Source organism: Micromesistius poutassou, assembly GCF_964030765.1.
Source record: "Micromesistius poutassou genome assembly, chromosome: 1".
NCBI lineage: Eukaryota > Metazoa > Chordata > Actinopteri > Gadiformes > Gadidae > Micromesistius > Micromesistius poutassou.
Genome location: NC_140271.1, coordinates 11,876,984 through 11,896,936, shown reverse-complemented (window position 1 = coordinate 11,896,936; position 19,953 = coordinate 11,876,984). Strand labels below are relative to the sequence as shown.

The 19,953-nt window shown below is 46.9% G+C and overlaps 1 protein-coding gene across 1 annotated transcript in view; it reads right to left on the bottom strand.

Annotated features, from left to right (window-relative positions):
* LOC311383133 (myosin-10-like) overlaps positions 1–19,953 on the bottom strand; it is a 41,659-nt gene that overhangs the window by 12,000 nt on the left and 9,706 nt on the right. Inside the window, exons 4-29 of the mRNA XM_084488561.1 lie at positions 19,025–19,052; positions 16,924–17,026; positions 16,587–16,616; positions 16,098–16,190; positions 15,899–15,962; positions 14,857–14,955; positions 13,858–14,001; positions 13,609–13,704; positions 12,806–12,924; positions 12,013–12,165; positions 11,295–11,468; positions 10,720–10,893; positions 9,161–9,275; positions 8,657–8,719; positions 7,861–8,054; positions 7,438–7,559; positions 7,280–7,349; positions 6,834–6,994; positions 6,041–6,149; positions 4,805–4,936; positions 3,992–4,198; positions 3,419–3,556; positions 2,940–3,063; positions 1,827–1,998; positions 1,269–1,481; positions 216–360 (exon numbers count right to left, since the gene is read on the bottom strand). Of these exons, the coding sequence (XP_084344687.1) occupies positions 216–360; positions 1,269–1,481; positions 1,827–1,998; positions 2,940–3,063; positions 3,419–3,556; positions 3,992–4,198; positions 4,805–4,936; positions 6,041–6,149; positions 6,834–6,994; positions 7,280–7,349; positions 7,438–7,559; positions 7,861–8,054; positions 8,657–8,719; positions 9,161–9,275; positions 10,720–10,893; positions 11,295–11,468; positions 12,013–12,165; positions 12,806–12,924; positions 13,609–13,704; positions 13,858–14,001; positions 14,857–14,955; positions 15,899–15,962; positions 16,098–16,190; positions 16,587–16,616; positions 16,924–17,026; positions 19,025–19,052 (3,242 nt within the window). The remainder of the gene's footprint in view (positions 1–215; positions 361–1,268; positions 1,482–1,826; positions 1,999–2,939; positions 3,064–3,418; positions 3,557–3,991; positions 4,199–4,804; positions 4,937–6,040; positions 6,150–6,833; positions 6,995–7,279; positions 7,350–7,437; positions 7,560–7,860; positions 8,055–8,656; positions 8,720–9,160; positions 9,276–10,719; positions 10,894–11,294; positions 11,469–12,012; positions 12,166–12,805; positions 12,925–13,608; positions 13,705–13,857; positions 14,002–14,856; positions 14,956–15,898; positions 15,963–16,097; positions 16,191–16,586; positions 16,617–16,923; positions 17,027–19,024; positions 19,053–19,953) is intronic.

Here is a 19,953-nt window from a genome sequence, read left to right as displayed (position 1 = left end):
GGTTAGAGGCTAGGGTTGGTGGGGTTAGAGGGTTGGTGGGGTTAGAGGCTAGGGTTGGTGGGGTTAGAGGGTTGGTGGGGTTAGAGGCTAGGGTTGGTGGGGTTAGAGGGTTGGTGGGGTTAGAGGCTAGGGTTGGTGGGTTTAGAGGCTAGAGTTGGTGGGGTTGGAGGCTAGGGTTGGTGGGGTTAGAGGCTAGGGTTGGTTGTGGTTCTGACCCTCTTGGCCTGCTCCAGCTGCTCTGCCAGCTCCTCCTGTGCAGTGGCGTGTCTCTGCCTCATCTCCTGGACCTGAGCCTCGTGGCTCCGCGCCTCCTCCTCCATCGCCTTCTTCAGCTCCGTCACCTCCTGTTCACGTTTCGTCCTACAGCGAAGCAAACACACACACACAGACCTCAGGTCCCACCCACCGCCACAGCCCCACCGGCCGGCCCTCCGCGATCCCCAGCACACAAGCGCAATGTCCACACGGGTTCACAGCTCCTGGACATGAGTGTCCACCCCCGCCGACACCGCTGCCTGGCAACCCACCTGTACGTTTGTTGTTTTGTTTTGATGTTTATACCTCAAAGGTCTATGTGAAGCATGAGCTGCTAGTGGCCACTTACATCATTCACTTTTGAACTTCATCATCATCAGTATCTTGCAGCTTGCTGCAGTTGTAGATCTACTTGAAGGGGTAAAAACTATTATGGGTAAAAACCAAATGTAATTGATTGAATTGGCTTGAGCTATGTCGGCCTTTCACGGAAAAGGATGCACAGCCCTGGGAGATGTTTGTGCACCTGAGTGAAGCAGATGATATGGTTGAATTTTACATCTAAATGCTTTCAGTTTCACTCATAACATGCACTGTAAACAGACATAACCGTCACACTAAAAGTAAAGGTTGTGTTACCCAGTGTGTTTTATGGTTGTGTATTAGAGTGTGGTCATTTTGCAGTCAAGCATAGCGACGTGTGAAGTGCATCGATGTATTGAAGTATTGAAGTAATAAAGGTGGAATATTAAACTGACACGGTGGAGTATTAGAGTAAGTAATGCAGGTGGAGTAATTAAGGTGATAAAGGTGGCATAATAAAGTATTAAAGTCTGTATTAAACTATTAAAGGTTGAGTGTTAAAATATTCAATGTTGAGTATTACAGTATTAAAGGTGGAGTACTTAAGAAAGTGTTTTCAAGTATCCAAAATAAGGTGTGGCCTATTAAAGTGATGGAGTGGAATATATAGTATTCAGGTATTAGGGTGGAGTGTTTAAGCATGGTGTTACCGTAGCTCCTGCTGGGTGGCGGTGGTGTCCAGCGTGTCCTCCAGCTCCGTCTTCAGGGCCTCCAGCTCCTCCCCCAGGTCCCTCTTCAGCTTCTCCGCCTTGCCGCGGGACGCCTTCTCCGTCTCCAGGTCCTCCTGCAGCTCAGACAGCTGGGCCTGCAGCTCCCGCACCTGCTTCAGGGCCCCGTTTTTCTGGGTCACCTCCTCCTCACCGCTACACACATACACACACACACACACACACACACACAGACACAAACACGGACACGCCCACAAACACACAGACGCAGACACAGATGCACACACAATCGGACACAGAAGCAGACACAGACACAGACACAGACAGACAGACAGACACACACACACATACACAGACACACACATAGACACAGACATACACAGACACAGACATAGACACAGACACACACACATACACACACACACACACACACACACACACATATTAAACACATGCATTTGCACCGATGCACCGCGTTCGGCGTTGAATCGGGGCGCTTCGGCGACCAGTGCGTTGCCATGGCGACTGTATCTCGCGTACCGGGACTGGGAGACCTGGGCCTCCTCTTCCTTCTTGGTGAGCTGCTGCTTGAGCTCCTCCACCTGCGCCTGCTGCTCCCCGATCTGCTCCTGCAGGTCCGACAGCTCCCCGTCCAGCTTCCGCTTGGCCTTCTCCAGCTCCTGGCGGCCCTTCTCCTCCTTCTTCAGCCGCTCTGCACCGAGGAGGAGAGAGGAGAGAGGAGAGAGGAGAGAGGAGAGAGGGGAACGTGTGAACGACCAGCAGCAGGTCGTTAAGAAGCAGGTAGGTGTTGAGGCTCAGTTATGACGCAGTCGTGAACCTGTTTTGGTTCTGCGTCAGGTTTTAGTTAGTGGACCAATCACAGCCCTTGCTGCTGCGTCGCCTCGACGCAAGGTTACAAATTTTTGGGAGGCACACGTCAGGTCCTTGCGGTGGACGCAAGGAGGGTCCGCAAGGACGTAAAGGGTCCTTAAACCTTGCGTTGCGTCGACGTGGAACCATAACTAAGCCTTTAGACAGTAAAAACATAGACAGCTCATAAGGACTTTGATTTTATTTGTTTGGTTAGATGTCTTATGCGATTGTCAACAGGCTAATCTATGACATTGTATCACTGTTACTAAAATAAGACTGTGATTTGGAAAAAAACAGGAGTAAAATCCTATGTTTTCTTGCCAATGTCTTCCAACCAGTTTGTGAACCTTCTTTTCGGTATGTCAAAGTGTCTTTCAGTGTACACCTGGACGCTACGACGAAGGGAGGTGTGTGTGGATGTGTGGAGCTCTGTCTAGGCAGTGGTTGATGTTGATAGCAGTGACCGAGAGAGCGCTGAGCTTCGAGGACACATATAGTATGTTGCCTTTCACATACAAAACTGATATAATCCTCATTATAACGCTCATACACACAACGGTACTAGCTTTAAAAAAGTATATTAGAAAGATGTGTGGGTCACTACAATTGGGATAACTCCATCCTAGAACTCCCAGCCCAAAACACATTTCACAAGATGTCGTAGAATTTGAGCTTAAACAGGGGGTTCAACTCACACTTTAAGTGGCAGATAGGGGTGAGGTGGTACAGAGACAGGTCATTAAGGAAGGTAGGTAGGGTTTAGACAGTGGGCCATCTTACCCTCCAGGTCCACAATCATAACCTCATGCTTGTTCTTCGTCTTGCCCAGGTTCTTGGCCTTCTCCTCCTCCTCAGTCAGAACGGAGCTCATCTCGCTGATACGCTCCTCCAGCAGCTTCTTCTCCTGAGGGCAGAGAAGCAGGAGGAGGAGGGGGACGAGATGAAGAGGGGAGAGGAAAGGAGGAGAACAGAGGAGGAGGAGGACAAGATGAAGAGGGGAGAGGAGAGGAGAGAAGAGGAGAGGAGAGGAAAGGAAGAGAGCAGAGGAGGAGGAGGACAAGATGAAGAGGGGAAAGGAGAGGAGAAAATAGAGTAGAGAAAATAGAGTAGAAGAAGAGAGGAGAGGAGAGGAGAGCAGGAGGAGGAGGTGCTCAGCGTTAGCAATAAGATACGTTCTTATGTTAATGGTGATGCATTCACTCACTCGTTTCCAGTGTGTCTCTCTGTCTCCGGGTCAAACGCCCCCGGCCGCTCCTCACCTTGAGGAACTTGGAGTTCTGGTCCTCCAACACCAGGATGTCCTCCTCGTACTTCTTCATCTTGGCCTCCGCCGTCACCTTCTCCAGCTGCAGCTTCTGTCTGCCCGACTCCTCCTCGTCTAGCTGCTCCTCCAGCTCCTACAGGCACGCACCGACCCACCAAGCCACAGACACACAGACAGACAGACACACAAACACAGACACAGACACAGACACAACACACCAACACACACACACACACACACACACGTACATCAACTCACCCAGGAAATGAGACACACCAGGAAATGAGTTGAAGCTTGGTTAGTACATTTCTTGAGTCAACCATCCAGGTAGACACATTGAACGCACCTTCATAAAATGTCATGGATGCTCTAGGATGACTACAGGTATATTCTGTGGTTCAAACCAAGAACCTTTTGTCAGAGAGTGCAACACCCTAACCACTACATGTACTGTATAAAGATGTTTACTATGGATGAGTTATTTTCTACTTCAACAAGCAAGGAACTACTCTTCCCACAATGCGTTAACCTATTAATCTAGGGAGTAGATACAAAACGCATCCCGGACCTGGAGGTGGGCCTGCATCTTCTTCTTCTCGTTCTGCAGGCCCTGGTTCCTCTCCTCCTCCTCCTCCACGCGGGACTCCAGGTCGTGGAGAATCTCCTCCAGCTCCTGCTTCTTGGAGGCCAGGCGGGCCCTCATCTCCTCCGCCTCGGCGAACAGCTCCGTCTCCGCCTGCAGCTGCTCCGCCAGGATGCTCTTCTCCTCCGTCATCTGGAGGAACCCGCCAGAACCACAGAGTTAGGGTCAAACGATTCCCACTCTGACTTACAGAACAGAACCACATCGGACCCAGACTGAAATGGTGTCTTGTTGATCTAGAATGTGCTCCCTAAAAAAGTTGTCGATGTTTTGAGATGTCTTAAGACGCTCTGGTTATTCTTGTGTTATTGGGCTTTTAGTAATCTTGGAGCCAGACGTTCCACAACTGCACAGCACCTGGGCAAGAAGTTATGCAGTGTTTCCTGTTTTCTTACAGATATATTATTCAGAAGCTCATACGTGAGTGCAAGATGGAGGTTTCAGAAGACCTTTTCCACAAATGTGTCGCTACAGATGGTTTGATTTTAACCCTTCACAGCCACTTTCTCTAAGGACGTTGGTGTGCGGACAGGTCATTTTAGTTGGTCTGACCACATCCTACAGGAAAGTACTCCACCCAGTGGGGAGCTCCTCTACCATCAGACTTTAGATAAGTTAATCTAAAGTCTGATCTGTGAGGATCTGCCGAGGACTGAAGTGTCTTGATGCTGAGTCTAATGGTGTCATGATGGTCTAAAATGTTGTAGTTGTTGTAGTAGTGTTCGGGTGTTCACGGACCTGCTGGTGTTTCTTCTGCATCTCCACCAGCTCCACCTCCACCTTGCCCTGCTTCTCCTTCACCTTGAGGAGCTCGTCATCCTTGGCCTGCATCTCCTCCTCCTGCCGGCTCACCTGGAGGAGCGGCTTCACCTGGGGAACCCAACGTACTCTGGTTAACCTCCTAGGTACTAGGGCTGTCAAAATTGCTCAAAAATGACGTTTGAATATTCGCTCTAAAAAAAAAACACATATATTCAAACTATTCGAATATCTATATTTGCGCATTATGTCAATGACGCGCATTACGTCAATAACAGGACAAACTAATACAACGAGACATAACTACTTGTATAGGTAGTTTATTTAAGTTTAAACATATTTGACAACATATTACCTACACAAAAATAAGTAAATGAACTAATGGCCAAGACCGCAGACCTCACTCGCTCTCTTTTTCTCTCTCTCTCTCTCGCTCCCCCTCACTCTCTCTGCGCATACTGGTTTAAATAAACAATAAACAAATGCTGAGTGCTGATCAAGAGTTTTGTGCAAGCAATTTAAGGTCCAGACTCTTGTCCCAAATATGGCAGGCTTCATTCAGTGATTGAAACAAATAAAATAAAATATAACATTAATTGAAGTGCAGTGTGTTTTTCCACATTCGAATATTAATTTTCACCTTTGAATGTCTGTTTTTAAAAACGTTTTGAATATATATTCGAATTTAGAATATTCGTTGACAGCCCTACTAGGTACACCAAACCCAACCCGGTTAACCTCCCATGTAACCCGGAGAGACCTGAGTTAACCTCCCAGGTAACCCTGAGTTACACCTGAGTTAACCTCTCATACCAGACACACCTGAGTTAGCCTCTCATACCAGACACACCTGAGTTAACCTCTCATACCAGACACACCTGAGTTAACCTCTCATACCAGACACACCTGAGTTAACCTCTCATACCAGACACACCTGAGTTAACCTCCCAGGTAACCTAGACACACTTGCAAGATTTGGGCTGAAGCTAGCCAATCCTGAGTGCCTATGTCTAGAAACAGCAACACCCCCATGTGGACACATGTTGTACTGCAGATAAATTGCAGGTAAATGCAGATAACATCTTGTATGTAGCGACCCAATATAGTATACCTTTGTAAAGAGTCTCCACTGTTGTGTGTGTAGCATAGCTAGTAGTATAAATATAATGTATATAGTGTGTATAGTGTGTGTAGTGTGTAGTGTGTGTAGTATACCTTAGTAAAGAGTCTCCACCACTGCCAGTGCTTGAGCTTCAGGTAGGCGGCGCAGTTCCTCTGCAGAACCTTCAGCGCGCTCAGCTGCTGCTGCTTCTTAGAGAACGCCCTGACACACAGAGGAGCCACCCTTAGCACCAAGCTAACTGTTTGAACACTTGTATGTCAGACCTGACTTACAAACACACAGTTAGCACCGAGGTAGCATAGTGAGCCCTGAGACACACACAGTTAGCACCGAGCTAACCCCCCCGGTTAGCATCAAGCTAGCGGCTTGTTAGAAACTAGCTATCAGCACTGAGCTTCTCTCATCCTCAGTATCGCACTATGCCACTAATACTATATTATTAGGATTCTACTATACCAATACTACTCTATTAATGTTATGATTATACTATACCACTACTATTCTATTATTATTATGATACTACTATACCAATACTACTCTATTATTGTTACTCTATTATTATAATACTGCTTTACCAATACTACTATATTATTATTATGATAGTACTATACCAATTCTACTATATTATTATTATTATAATACTGCTATACCAATACTACTATATTATTATTATAATAGTACTATACCAATCCTACTATATTATTATTATAATACTGCTATACCAATACTACTATATTATTATTATGATAGTACTATACCAATCCTACTATATTATTATTATTATAATACTGCTATACCAATGCTGCTATATTATTATTATGATAGTACTATACCAATCCTACTATATTATTGTTATGAAGATATTTATTATGAAGAGATGCTGACTTGCGTGCCAGGTATCCCCGGCAGGCGGCCTGGAAGTAGATGATGATGTCGGTGATCTTGAGGTCCCTCTCCTCCTCCAGGTGGGCCAGGACCCCCGCCCTGAAGAAGATCTTGCTCTGGCCAATGCGGTACAGGTTAGCATCCAGCTCCAGCACCTTGATCTGGGAGGCAGGGGGAGGAGCCGTTACTACAAACGGACTACGCTACGGCTCATAGTTGACGGGCAGCAGCTGCAGACTGGTTGGTCGGGTGGACAGTGTTTATCAGGTACGTTACGATAAGGTACGGGTTGAAGGAGGTTATTAGGTACATTACGATAAGGTGATGTACGGGTGGACAGTGGTTATTAGGTACGTTACGGTAAGGCGGACAGTGTTTATACGGTCCATTACGGTAAGGTACGGACAGTGTTTATATGGTGTGGTTATGTGTGGTTATTTCCTCACCATCTGGTCACAGGCCTGTTTCCCATCCATGAAGCCCTTGGGGATGGCGTTGGGGGTCAGGATCTCATACCTGGAGCGAGAGGGAGATGTTCAGATGATAACAGGTCATCCATGCAGTGTGCTGTAAGGTGTAGAGAGCTGAGCAGTGAGGTAGGTACCTCTGTCTGAACTCCTGGAAGAGGATGCGGTTGGGGAAGCCCTGTCTGCAGATCCTGATTCCCTCCAGGACTCCGTTACACCTCAGCTGCTCCAGGACCAGCTGGGGCTCCAGCTTCCCCGCCTGGGACACATTAAGGATCACATTAATATAACATGTTATGTAACATATAACATCTCTCCCCTTATATCATCAAAATACCTGTTGTCAAGATAATGACCACAAGGTGTCATGCTGCTCTCTTGTGGGGGTTGGGCGTAATGTCATGGTTTTCACGGCAACACCTACCCTCTTGTGGTGGTCGGGGGTAATGTCATGGTTGTCATGGTAACACCTACCCTCTTGTGGTGGTTGTCATGGTCACACCTACCCTCTTGTGGTGGTGGGGGGGAGGTGATGTTGCGGTTGTCATGGTAACACCTACCCTCTTGTGGTGGTTGGGGATGATGCAGCGTACAAAGTTGGGGTTGGTGTTCCTCAGCGTGGCCATGAGGCGGGAGAGGGACTCCTTGTACAGCTGCCCCACCGTGCGGAACATGCCCTTCTTGGTCTTGTAGGCGGCGCCGAACGCCGTCTCCGCCATGCCCGCCACCTGGTCCAATCCCACGATGCGGTCCACTGGAGAGCACAGGAAGGGGTGTCAGGACAGGGGAGGAAGTGATGTCAGGACAGGGGAGGAAGTGATGTCAGGGCAGGAGAGGAAGTGATGTCAAGAAAGGAGAGGAACCGAGGACAGGGCAGGAGGTGATGTCAGGACAGGAGAGGAAGTGATGTCAGGAGATGAGGATGCAGTCTCACAGCTGGATGGACATCGCACTGGAAGCTCGTTCTCTCATTGTTGCTTTGCTAACGCTGTCTTGCATACATTGCTAAAATACAGACAGCAATGCTCTGATTAGCATGCTCAGCTACAGTCCAAACGGTTTAACTCTGTATAGGTAACTGTATAATTAACATTATGCATACATTCATATAAATTATGTATGAAGAAGCAGAGGGAAGCCATGCAGGTAACAAGAATGTCACAAGGCAACAAAAACTTCACAGGCAGCCTTCAACTTCACTTTTTCAACTTTGCATTGCCAGGCAGCAAGAGCGATGTCAGGCAGCAAGAGCGATGTCAGGCAGCAAGCGCGTTGCCAGGCAGACATAGCGTTGCCAGGGAGACATAGCGTTGCCAGGTAGCCTTGCTAGGTGCTAGGCGTGTTAACATCAGTCACCTGGCGACTCAGGGCTCTCAGAAACATTATCATAGAAAGAGGCTCTCCGAAAGGTCTGAATATCTAGGAAGACAGACATGAGGCGAGAGAGAGGGAGAGAGAGAGAGAGAGAGAGAGAAAAAGAAAGAGAGACATAAGGCAGGAAGGAAGAAAAAGAGAGCAAGGATAAGAGACATAGAAAGATGTGGACACAGACTGAGAGAGAGAGGAAGAGAAAGAGAGAAAGAGAAAGATGGTGGAGGAGAGGAGAAACTCCAGAGAGCAGTAGATTGCAGTAAAGATGTTAAAGGGATTAGCAGCACACACCATAGAACTTGCTATCGCAACCTCAGAGTTTGCAAAGGTTACTGTTTCTTGGCACTGGTGTTGAAATACATACAGTAGTAGTTTGAGTTAGGTGGTTACATCCGTGATCAGCCAAATCACATGTTTGTTCTTGATTAAGAGGAGGTGAGGAGTTGTATTATTACAGTATGTAAGGTGTTGAGATGTGGTGGTCCTCACCGTCTTTCCAGAGCTCAGAGACAAACTTGTCAGTGGACTGGTGGAGCAGAGTGGCTACGTTGTCATTCAGTGGGTCCATGTTCTTCATCAGCCACTCGTCGGCCTTGTAGTCCACCTGGAGGGATACATAGAGTCTGGGTCACCTCCACCTGCAGACACCTCAGCCTCAACACACCTCCACCTCCACACACCTCCACCTTCAACACACCTCCACACACCTCCACCTCCACACACCTCCACCTTCAGACACCTCCACACACCTCCATCTTCATCACACCTCAGCCTCAATACACCTCCACCTTAACACACCTCGAACTCAACACATCTCCATCTCAACAGACTTCCATTTCCAACACCTCACACCTCTACTGAATAATCGAATGGAGGATTATAAACTAAGAATATGTGTTCAACCTCAACTTTTTTGTGTCAACCTTTGTTGGATGTTGTTTTGCACATAAATTGTGTTAGTTTAGTTATGCTAACCTGCAAAAAAAGTCTCCATAACATATTTTCCATAACCATGACCATCTTTGACTCATTTGAACCAAACAGAAACAGCTTGATCATATCATCATGTTATTCCCCAAGGAAGGAGCTGATAGGTGCTGGTTTGATTCCAGTCTTTAACAGCCTGTGGACGGCTCATAGCCAGACCAAAAAATAACAGCGAGTACAACCCCCAAGCAAAAAGTTCAATCCCAAGAAATCCCCAAACCATCCCTTCTGGCTATTATCAGGAGCCTAGAAAAATGGTAACTTCAGTAGTGAGACTAACCACGTCAAAAGTGTTTTATAACACTGAATGTAATCACTAAAGTTTGATTAAGATACTGGATTTAAACTGGATAAATAAGATATTCAAACATGTTAAACATTTAAAAGGGAAACGAGAAGATTAATGATATATTGAACATGTTTAAACATTTAAAAGAGGAATGAGGAGAGAAAGAGAGGCAGTTTTAACCCAGAAAGATGATATTAGTTTGGAATGCAGAGAAGTATGGCTCTCCAGATGGCAGAAACCCACTAGAAGGTGGAAAACTCTGGGTTATGTAACTAAGACTGGATATCACCCCGATGTGAACCAGATGTGGGGGTCTGCTCCCAGAAATAGAACAACTGGACTATTGTGTTGAGGGGTCTGGCTACCGAAACTTCCAGCCGGCTGAACGCCAGCTCTGAGATGGTAGAGACTTGAGACTGGGACACTAACAAACAGCATTCTGGTAGCTAAACAGAAAGCAAGCTAACATAAGAACCAGTAGCTAAACAGAAAGCTATCTTACATTAAAACCAGTAGCTAAACAGAAAGCTAGCTGGGCTACATACCATCCAGTAGCTAAGCAGTGTGTAACTCAGTTCTACACAGCAGGGTTTCTAACCAGCTACCCCATGATTGGGAGATAAATTAAAGCAAAATGAATGCAGATACTCAGGTTGGTGTAGCATTATTAGGGCATTTGGAGTGAGAACCTGACCCTTATTCTGCCAGCGTAGTGGATGATATTGAAGTGTCCTACCCTGCATGACTAGTGGATGTCAGAGAGGTTTCATACCCTGCCAGCGTAGTGGATGATGCAGAAGTCCGCCTTGTCCTTCAGCTGCCGGGGCTTCTGGAACTTGCCATGGGTCCCCTGTTCCTGGAGGACCTTGTCCACGAAGGTCTTGTCGGTGGCCTTGGGGAACCAGCACTCCTCGTCCAGCAGGGCCAGGATGCCCGGGGGGTTGTTCTGCAGAGGTCAACAAGGGGGAAATAGGAAGTAAACAAGAGTTAAACCAAAGCTAAACAAAATTTAACAAGAGTTAAACTATAGGAAAAAAAAGATTTCAAAAGGTAAACAAGAGAAGATAGGTTGTTCTACAGAGGTCAACAAGAGGGGAACCGGAAATAAACAAGAGTTCAACTAAAGCTAAACCAAATTGAACAAGAGTTAAACTATAGGAAAACCAAAGATTTTAGATACAAGAGAAGATAGGTCAGTCTAAAGAAACAAACAGAAACTACGACAAACATCAAGTTAACAGGGTAAAACAAGGGGTGGGTCAATACTAAGGTGAACCGGAGACCAGGGCTTGGCCTTAAGTGTGGCCGCAGTGTGTATCTCCTGGACCACCAGGGGAGGGGACCCACCGGCCTCTCGATGAGGTCGATGCAGGGCTGGAGGTCCAGGCCGAAGTCGATGAAGCTCCACTCTATGCCCTCGCGCTGGTACTCCTCCTGCTCCAGGATGAACATGGTGTGGTTGAAGAGCTGCTGCAGGCGCTCGTTGGTGTAGTTGATGCACAGCTGCTCGAAGGAGTTCAGCTGCAGGGGAGGACAGGAGTGGGAGAACAGGAGTTAAGACCCGTAGGAACCACGCGACCGACACGATAAAGCCCCAAGCGGACAGAGTAAGGATTGCAACTTGTAATCAGATTTTAATCAATAAAAAAAAAATTTTTAAATCAGGGCACAAACAAGAAGTAGAATCGTATTGTTTGTAGCTGAGCTGTAGTTATCCACTCGCTCTGTTGAGACTCAAGCTTATTTTGAAAGGGAAGATTCTAAAACATTATTTTGTGTCCATCTCGAACAAAGCTGTGTGCTTCGGGCAATACAACCTGCAACCTGCGGAGCTCTCCATAAAGAGTGCTGTCCAGGTTGCATTATAGCAGTATAAAGTATATACTGTATAAAGCAGTATAAAGCCTGAGTACACAAGGACGGGGTTAACAACTAGCGCTTGTCACTTGGTTCTATGAACAACCTTACTGTACTGACAGCGATATATTTTTTGTCTTCTGATAAATGCCCTCAATGCAAATGTAAATATGAGTGAACCACGGTTGTGTTTTAGCACTGGGATCACCTGGAAGATCTCGAAGCCGGCGATGTCCAGGATCCCGATGAAGGAGGCCCCCTGCCGCTTGGTGCGGTCCAGGGCCCGGTTGATGCGGTGCACCAGCCAGCGGAAGAGCCGCTCGTACGTGGCCTTGGCCAGCGCCTCCATGGCAAAGTCTGCCTGGTTGGGGCAGACAGAGGCTGGGTGAAAAGACTGATGACAGCCAGGTCCCACTAGGACTACGTTACGTTAGTGACTGAACATAGCCAGGTCCCACTAAGACTACATCACATCACTGAACATAGCCAGGTCCCACTATGTCTACATTACATCACTGAACATAGCCAGGTCCCACTAAGACTAAGTTACATTACTGACTGAATATAGCCAGGTCCCATTAAGACTATGTTAAGACTACATTACATTACATTGCATTGCATTACTGACTGACTGAACATAGCCAGGTCCTACTAAGGTAACAGTGCGTTACATTACTGACTGAACATAGCTAGGTCCTACTATGACTACATTACTCACTGAACATAGCCAGGTCCCACGAAGACTATGTTACATTACTGACTCAACATAGCCAGGTCCCACTAAGACTACATTACATGACATTACTGAGTGAATATAACCAGATCCTACTATGACTACATTACTGACTGAACATAGCCAGGTCATACTATGACTACATTACTGACTGAACATAGCCTGGTCCCACTAAGACTACATTACATTACATTACTGACTGAACATAGCCAGGTCCGACTAAGACTACATTATATTACTGAACATAGCCAGGTCCAGGTTCTCCTACCTGCTCCTTGGTCTGGGCCTTCTGGACGTAGTCCCGGCCCACCTTGATCCTGGGGGTCAGGATGGCCCGGGTGAACTCCATCACATTCATGCCCAGCAGGTGGCACAGCTTCTGGGCCGCTGAGGAGACACAGAGGACCTCAGTGATGGAGGTTCTACAGGTTCTGATGGACACTCTGTAAGCCTCACGGTGGGGGGAACCATGGAGACCGCCAGCTGCTCGGGAGCAGTTAGGGTTTGATGTCCTGCTTAAGTACATGTAAAGCAGCCCCCAGAGAACATCCTGATCTCCCCAGCTCACATTCTGTTTCTCTCTGCAGATCGGTCTGGCCTCAATCTTGCTGAAAGCCTATTCCAAAAATAAAAGAATGATGACCGAGTTGTGCTCATGGGAGGGACTCTAAGTTCATAACTAAAGAGAGCCACAGTCTGCAGAATTAATAAAGGATTTTCAGTGCCTGAGGAAAATGTAGCAAACTACCGAGGAAAATAACATAACTCTGAGTAGAGCCCAGAGACTCTAGCACAGAATACGTTTTTTTCTTTACTTCCAACTGGATTCAGCAAGAGCATCGAGAGTGCAAGCTTAGTTAGGAGCAAGTTAGGAGTACAGAGTAGGGTGGATTATTATTTCCCGCTAGGTCCTCCTTACTCTGACCTTAAAGTCCCTCCCAGTTAGCAGGCGGGGGATTATCAGAATTGAAAAACTCAATAACAGCGTTTTGTCCACTGATTGTTGAACTGTGGGACATGACTAGCGTCACTCGGCTGTGTGTGGGTGTTCAGGAGTGGGTGTGGCCTCACCTGTGTTCTCAGGCATGGAGGCCTGGTCCGTGTTCCTCTCCTTCCGGAACGATATGTTCCCAAATTGCAAGACCGCTGACACCACCTTCAACATACCTGGGGAGAGAGAGAGAGAGAGAGAGAGAGGGGGAGAGAGAGAGAGAGGGAGAGAGTATCAGTATCCCAGAAACCCTATCAAATGCACTTGTTTGATGTCTGACCTTCAGTCTGTCTGCCTGTCAGCCTGACTGCCTCCCTGTTTCTACTCACAGACGATCTCTTCGTGGGAGAAGCTCATGATGTGCATGGCCTCCATGGTCTCCTGGAAGTTGTCCTTGTCCTGCTGGCCGGGGATCGTCACGTTTCCATTGGACAGGAAGCGGTAGCTGGAGAACCCCTCCAGCAACAGGTCGGCTGGAACCGAACATAACCACAACCGTCACACACAGAAACATACAGAACCACAACCATCACAAACAGAAACATACACAACCACAACCATCACATACAGAAACACACAACGACAACCAACACATACAGAAACATACACAAATCACATCACACCCCCACATCAGATACATGATTGTAATGTATCCTGGAGAAATCAATTGTTCTTCAATGTCTGGATGGTCTGTTTGTCCAAGATGGTCTATATGGTCTGTATTGTTCTTGATGCTATTGATGGTCTGTTTGTCCCAGATGGTCTGTATGGTCTGTATGGTGTGTATGGTCTGTATGGTGTGTATGGTCTGTATGGTCTGTATGGTCTGGATGGTCTGTATGGTCTGTATGGTCTGTATTGTTCTTGATGCTATTGATGGTCTGGATGGTCTGTATGGTCTGTATGGTGTGTATGGTCTGTATGGTGTGTATGGTCTGTATGGTCTGTATGGTCTGTATGGTCAGTAGGGTCTGTATTGTTCTTGATGCTCTGGATGGTCTGTTTGTCCCAGATGGTCTGGATGGTCTGTATGGTCTGTATGGTCTGTATGGTCTGGATAGTCTGGATGGTCTGGATGGTCTGGATGGTCTTTATGGTCTGTATGGTCTGTATGGTCTGGATGGTCTGTATGGTCTGGATGGTCTGTATGGTCTGGATGGTCTGGATGGTCTGGATGGTCTGGATGGTCTTTATGGTCTGTATGGTCTGGATGGTCTGGATGGTCTTTATGGTCTGTATGGTCTGTATGGTCTGGATGGTCTGTATGGTCTGGATGGTCTGTATGGTCTGGAGGGTCTTGATGGTCTTGATGATATGGATGTACTCACTCTTGAGGTGCTCCCCGGCGCCCGCCAGCAGCTGGTAGAACACGTGGAAGGTCCTCTCGTCTTTGGCCTGTCGTATGGCTCTGGACTTCTCCAGAAGGTCTGACGCCACGCGTTAAGGAACCTACGACCAGGACACTACGGCAAGACACCTTGACTTCTCAAAAACCTTCACTTATATCACATGCATATGGGTTGTGATTGTGACAGCCTTGTCTGACATACCTACTAGTTTATTTCTAAAGCAACCTTAGTGGTAATAAACAACGTTGAACACTTGGTCTCATACGCAGATGTGGTTGTGGGAGATTGTTAATTTATATGCTATAGACATATATTTTTTTTAAATACTCTAAAAGGTTTGAAAGGTCTGAGAATTTTCCTTTATATGCAAACAGACAGATTATTCGTAGCTACAAGCATACTACTACTAATCAGTTAGTACAGTGCGATGTACGTTCACCAGGACATGGATATTACGGCAGATGTTAAAAGGGTTACAATAATGTGAGGGGAAGCCGAAACACAACAATTTCAGACATTGAAATCAACTAAAAGAAACCATGGGTTCACAGGCCAAGTGCAGGTTGTGAATCACTGGAATAGGGGCTGCCAGGACCATACAGCCGGGCTTAACATGGTTTACGCTAAGTGTGGGAACACTAGGAACACTGAAACGTGAGCAAGTGTTCCAGAACTCAAGGATTAGCTTCAGGCCGTGGGGAGGACCGGTTCATTGCTTCTGTGGCACAGGAAGTCAGTATTCAGTCGGAGTTTCTAGAAACCATAGAAACCTCCATTTTAGGAAAGGAATCCTCGTAAAACACGTTATCAGTCTCACTCCAACACCAACCTCACCGCACCGCATGCCTACCCCGCCGGCATTCACCAGCGGTGGCCAGTAACTGCGTTTATTGGATTTGTGTGTGTATTTTGTCAAGCGTCTGCACTTGACTTGACACATACTATAACAAATATAGTACTTCTGTAATCACTACGTTTCTGTTACTTTGGAGTCAGCGGTTCAGACAGTGGTTAAGGATGCAGGTCTCGATGTTGGCCCCCACGATGTATCCCGCAACATCGAAGTTGACTCGGATAAACTTGCCCTGCAAAGTACAACAAATAGTTTAAACACAGAGGATGTTAGTTTAGCCTGGTAGTGTGATAACATCAGCGGAGGGATATCTTCCTCCCCTGGAGAACCTTTGGAACATGCTGTATGAATTAAGAACAAAACTCACGAAGCGGGACGAGTTGTCGTTCTTCACAGTCTTGGCGTTTCCGAAGGCCTCCAGGATGGGGTTAGCCTGGAGGAGCTGCCGTTCCAACTCACCCTACGGAAAGAAGTAAACAAGCGGTCAAACAACTCACGTACCGGTCAGCGCGGCTCTGCATCCCTCTTCTACTGCGCTTTGAATGTTAACATTATGGTTCCGGTCAGCACGTTAAGCTAATCTAAACTAGCATGCTAAGTAAAAGTAAAAGCCTAAGCTAAACTACCATGCATCTCCTAAAGGTCAGGAGTATTCGGAGGAAATCCAGGTGACATACCACTAAACCCCTAACCAACAAAACAATATAACTACATTAAAAGTTATCCATTATTGCACTGTAGTAGTAGTTGGTCTGATGTTTACATTTGCTGCAGATGTTTTAGCACAACATTTAATTATAACGATGTGTAGGGTTCGGCATGCAACCACCAGGAGAATGATGAGGGAGACACTTGCCTGGAGCTTCAATGCTTTGGGAGATTCAGGCTGTTAAACAAAGGGAGGGGTTAGAATCAGGAGCATAGAGAACCAGGGGGCATTAGCCTAGTATTAACTTGACAGCTTAGCATTAGCTTTATAGCCTAGCATTAGCCTGCTAGCATAGCATTAAGCAATGACACAATGATGACCTAAATAGTCAACCTATGTTAAAGATAAACATTGGAAACATCCTAGACTATTTCATTCATCTGGAAATATTAGCATATTTAGTGGTGGTAAGAAGGAGGATGGGAGGAGGAGGAGGAGGAGAAGGAAAGGGGGGAGGAGGAAGGGGGGGAGGAAGACCACTCACAGGAATGTTGTGGTCTCTGCGACCCTTGTGGGAGGAGGCGACGTGGGCCAGGTACTGGATCACTTTCTTAGTGTTCTCCGTCTTACCTGCTCCTGACTCTCCTCTGAGAGACAGACGGATGGAGGGAAAGACGGAGGGAGGCATATGGCAGATGGGGAGACAGAGAGGCCGATGGACATACAGTAAATGTTGATCCGAGGCCTGGTTTGAATGCCTCCATGACTAGAACTAGAAACACTACTCTAGAGGCTGTTTGAGCTGAGACACACTGGACGCCAGCATGCTGAGGGGTCCATCAGCTCTACAACCACCCCTATGTGTACGATCCCCCACGGCTTTCCACATGACACACCCAGAGAGACTTTCTAACCCACCCAGATCCAGAAGAACTCCTGATCATGTTCCATTTGAGCCGCAGCAGATAAATACACAATGTATTTTGGTGTGTACTTTTCTCTACCCCGTGTTTTGTGGTTTTATTTGTATTGATTTTTTTAATGATATTTTTTATGCATGATATTACTTTGGCAACATTATTGAATAAACTTTCATTCCAAAAGATCAATTTTATCGAGGGAGGGAGAGAACGGTATGTTGTTTGTTCTACCGTTCTCTGGAACACTAGAACCCGGTGCTAGCGAGGGCGGTTCCTTGGTTTGGTCTGATGCCGCTAGCGCTGGTCAGACCAGACCCCAGACTCACTGGTCCACATCCAAGCAACAACACACAGCTACATGCCAGTGGCTTTAGCCTAGCTAGATATTAGCTACACATTGGAGGCGGCATTGGCTACATCCCAGTGGCTTTGTCCTAGCTCGATTTTAGCTATGCATGGCAGGCTGTATGGGCTACATGCCAGTGGCTTTAACCTAGCGGGCTATTAGCTGCTACAGATAGCAAGCTGTATGGACGACATGCCGGTGGCTTTAGCCTAGTGGGCTATTAGCTGCTACACATAGCAGGCTGTATGGGCTACATGCCAGTGGCTTTAGCCTAGTGGGCTATTAGCTGCTACATAGCAAGCTCTATAGACTACATACTATGTATACTGTATATCTATATATCTAGTCACCTTGCATGTACTGTTGACCTCAAAGTGACAGTTTTTTGGTAAAACCGTTAAACCAGGTAAAGCAGGTAAAACCAGTTTATCATAAGTAATATTCCAGTGATTGCAGCCAACAGGGGGCGTATTTCAGGGTTCTGAGGTCTGGAGGCAGTGCTTCATCAGGTCTGGCGATGGAGGGTATAGGCAGAGCACCAAACCCAGTAACTACCCTCTCACAACGGGCGGGAATGGCCAATAACAGCCTGGTGAAACCACATTCAGCTGGCTAACTGAGACATCCGCAATAGAAAGGGAACAGTGCAGCATGCGCGTTAAAAGTCTTTCCGTCCCGCGTCACGGATGATTTTACGAGGCCTAATCCTCATAATGCTGCACAACCTCTCTGCGACCTCTCTCCGTGGCCTTTGGGATACTGTGGCTGATGGAGGAGTCAAGCTGGAATGATATCTGAGCTGAGATATATGGTCAGGTAATACAGGGACCTGGAGGGGTTGGCAAGGACCTCTATTAAGGTGGAGCCAGTTATTCCGTCACTAACACTTTCATTTTCCACTTCATCGAGCCACTATATCACCTAGTCCGCCTTTAGACCAAGGAGAGAATTGGCAGATAAATAGACTGCATTTATAGAGCTTTTCTGACCTGTGTTCATTTTAGCCCTTTACAATGTGTGCCTCATTCACCAATACATACACAGTCCTACACCGTGCCAAGGTGTCTTGCTCAGAGACACCTTGGTACTTAGCTAGGAGGAGCAAGGATTAGATCAGCAACCTCCCAGTGGACCACCTGCTCTACCTCCTGAGCTTCTACTGCCCCAAAGGTAGCAGGGAAGACCAAGATCCAAAAGGTTATGGGTTCCTCAGCCTATCTCTAAACATCCTTGCACACCAGCTCCTGCCTCTATATTCACTTTCAGAAACTGTGGTTGGGTAAGTGATAAGCAACCTCATAACTAACACTTTATGAGTATGCTCCAGAGTGGGAACATAATTCATTTAAAACGAGATGGAACAAGGATGTAGAACTTACGTGCAAAGAATGGATTGGTCCTCACGATCTGTGGAGAGAGAGAGAGTTAGCGTGTGCTTACAATATAAAACACATCATGGGATGGATGCAGCATGTAACCTGTATGCTGTGTGAGGCATTTAGCATGTAGCTAGCCTGCAGGAGGAGGACATCACTACTAGGATGTAGCTAGGCAGAATGTACTGTGAGGCATGTAGCATGCAGCCTGTATGCTAAGGGTGGCATGTAGCATGTAGCCTGTATGCTATTTGAGGCATGAAGCATGACATCATAGCGTTCTTAAGGTAGTTTATGACATGGAGGAAATGACAGGGCAGTCACCAGCATCAAGTGGCAAAGGTTAAAGGACAAAAGACAGGAGAGGTTCTGCCCTACAACAGAGTATTAAGCTCCTTGCACACACACTTTCATTATAAACTATGTTCACTGTGTTGTGTGATGATGATCAGAACTCCAGAACTCCACATCCACACCTCAAACTTCCATCCATCAAATAAAAGGCCAGTAATATGCACACCAACTAGCACAATTCTAACACCTTGGTGCTAGCCAGCACCATGCTAGCTATTAATGCCCATTTTCCACCGACAGTACCAGCTCAACTCGCCTCGACTCGCCTCAACTTGGCCTGCCTTTTTTTGCGTTTCCATCGTCAAATAAAGTACCTGGTACCTGGTACTTTTTTTAGTAGCACCTCTGTCGAGGTTCCAAGCGAGCTGAGCTGGTACTCTTGTGTGACGTAAACAGGCTGCTTGCCACTGATTGGCCAGCAGAGTGTAAGCGGCTGCAAATGGGAATAATCACTCGAAATTAAGTTGTGTCCGCCGTGGCAGGAGTCCACGGACCTGCTCTCGAGGGGACACGGATCAGCATTTCGCCGTGTGTGTCACTCCTTTCCCGGGGCTAGAGTTAGGCTGTGTGTAGTTCTG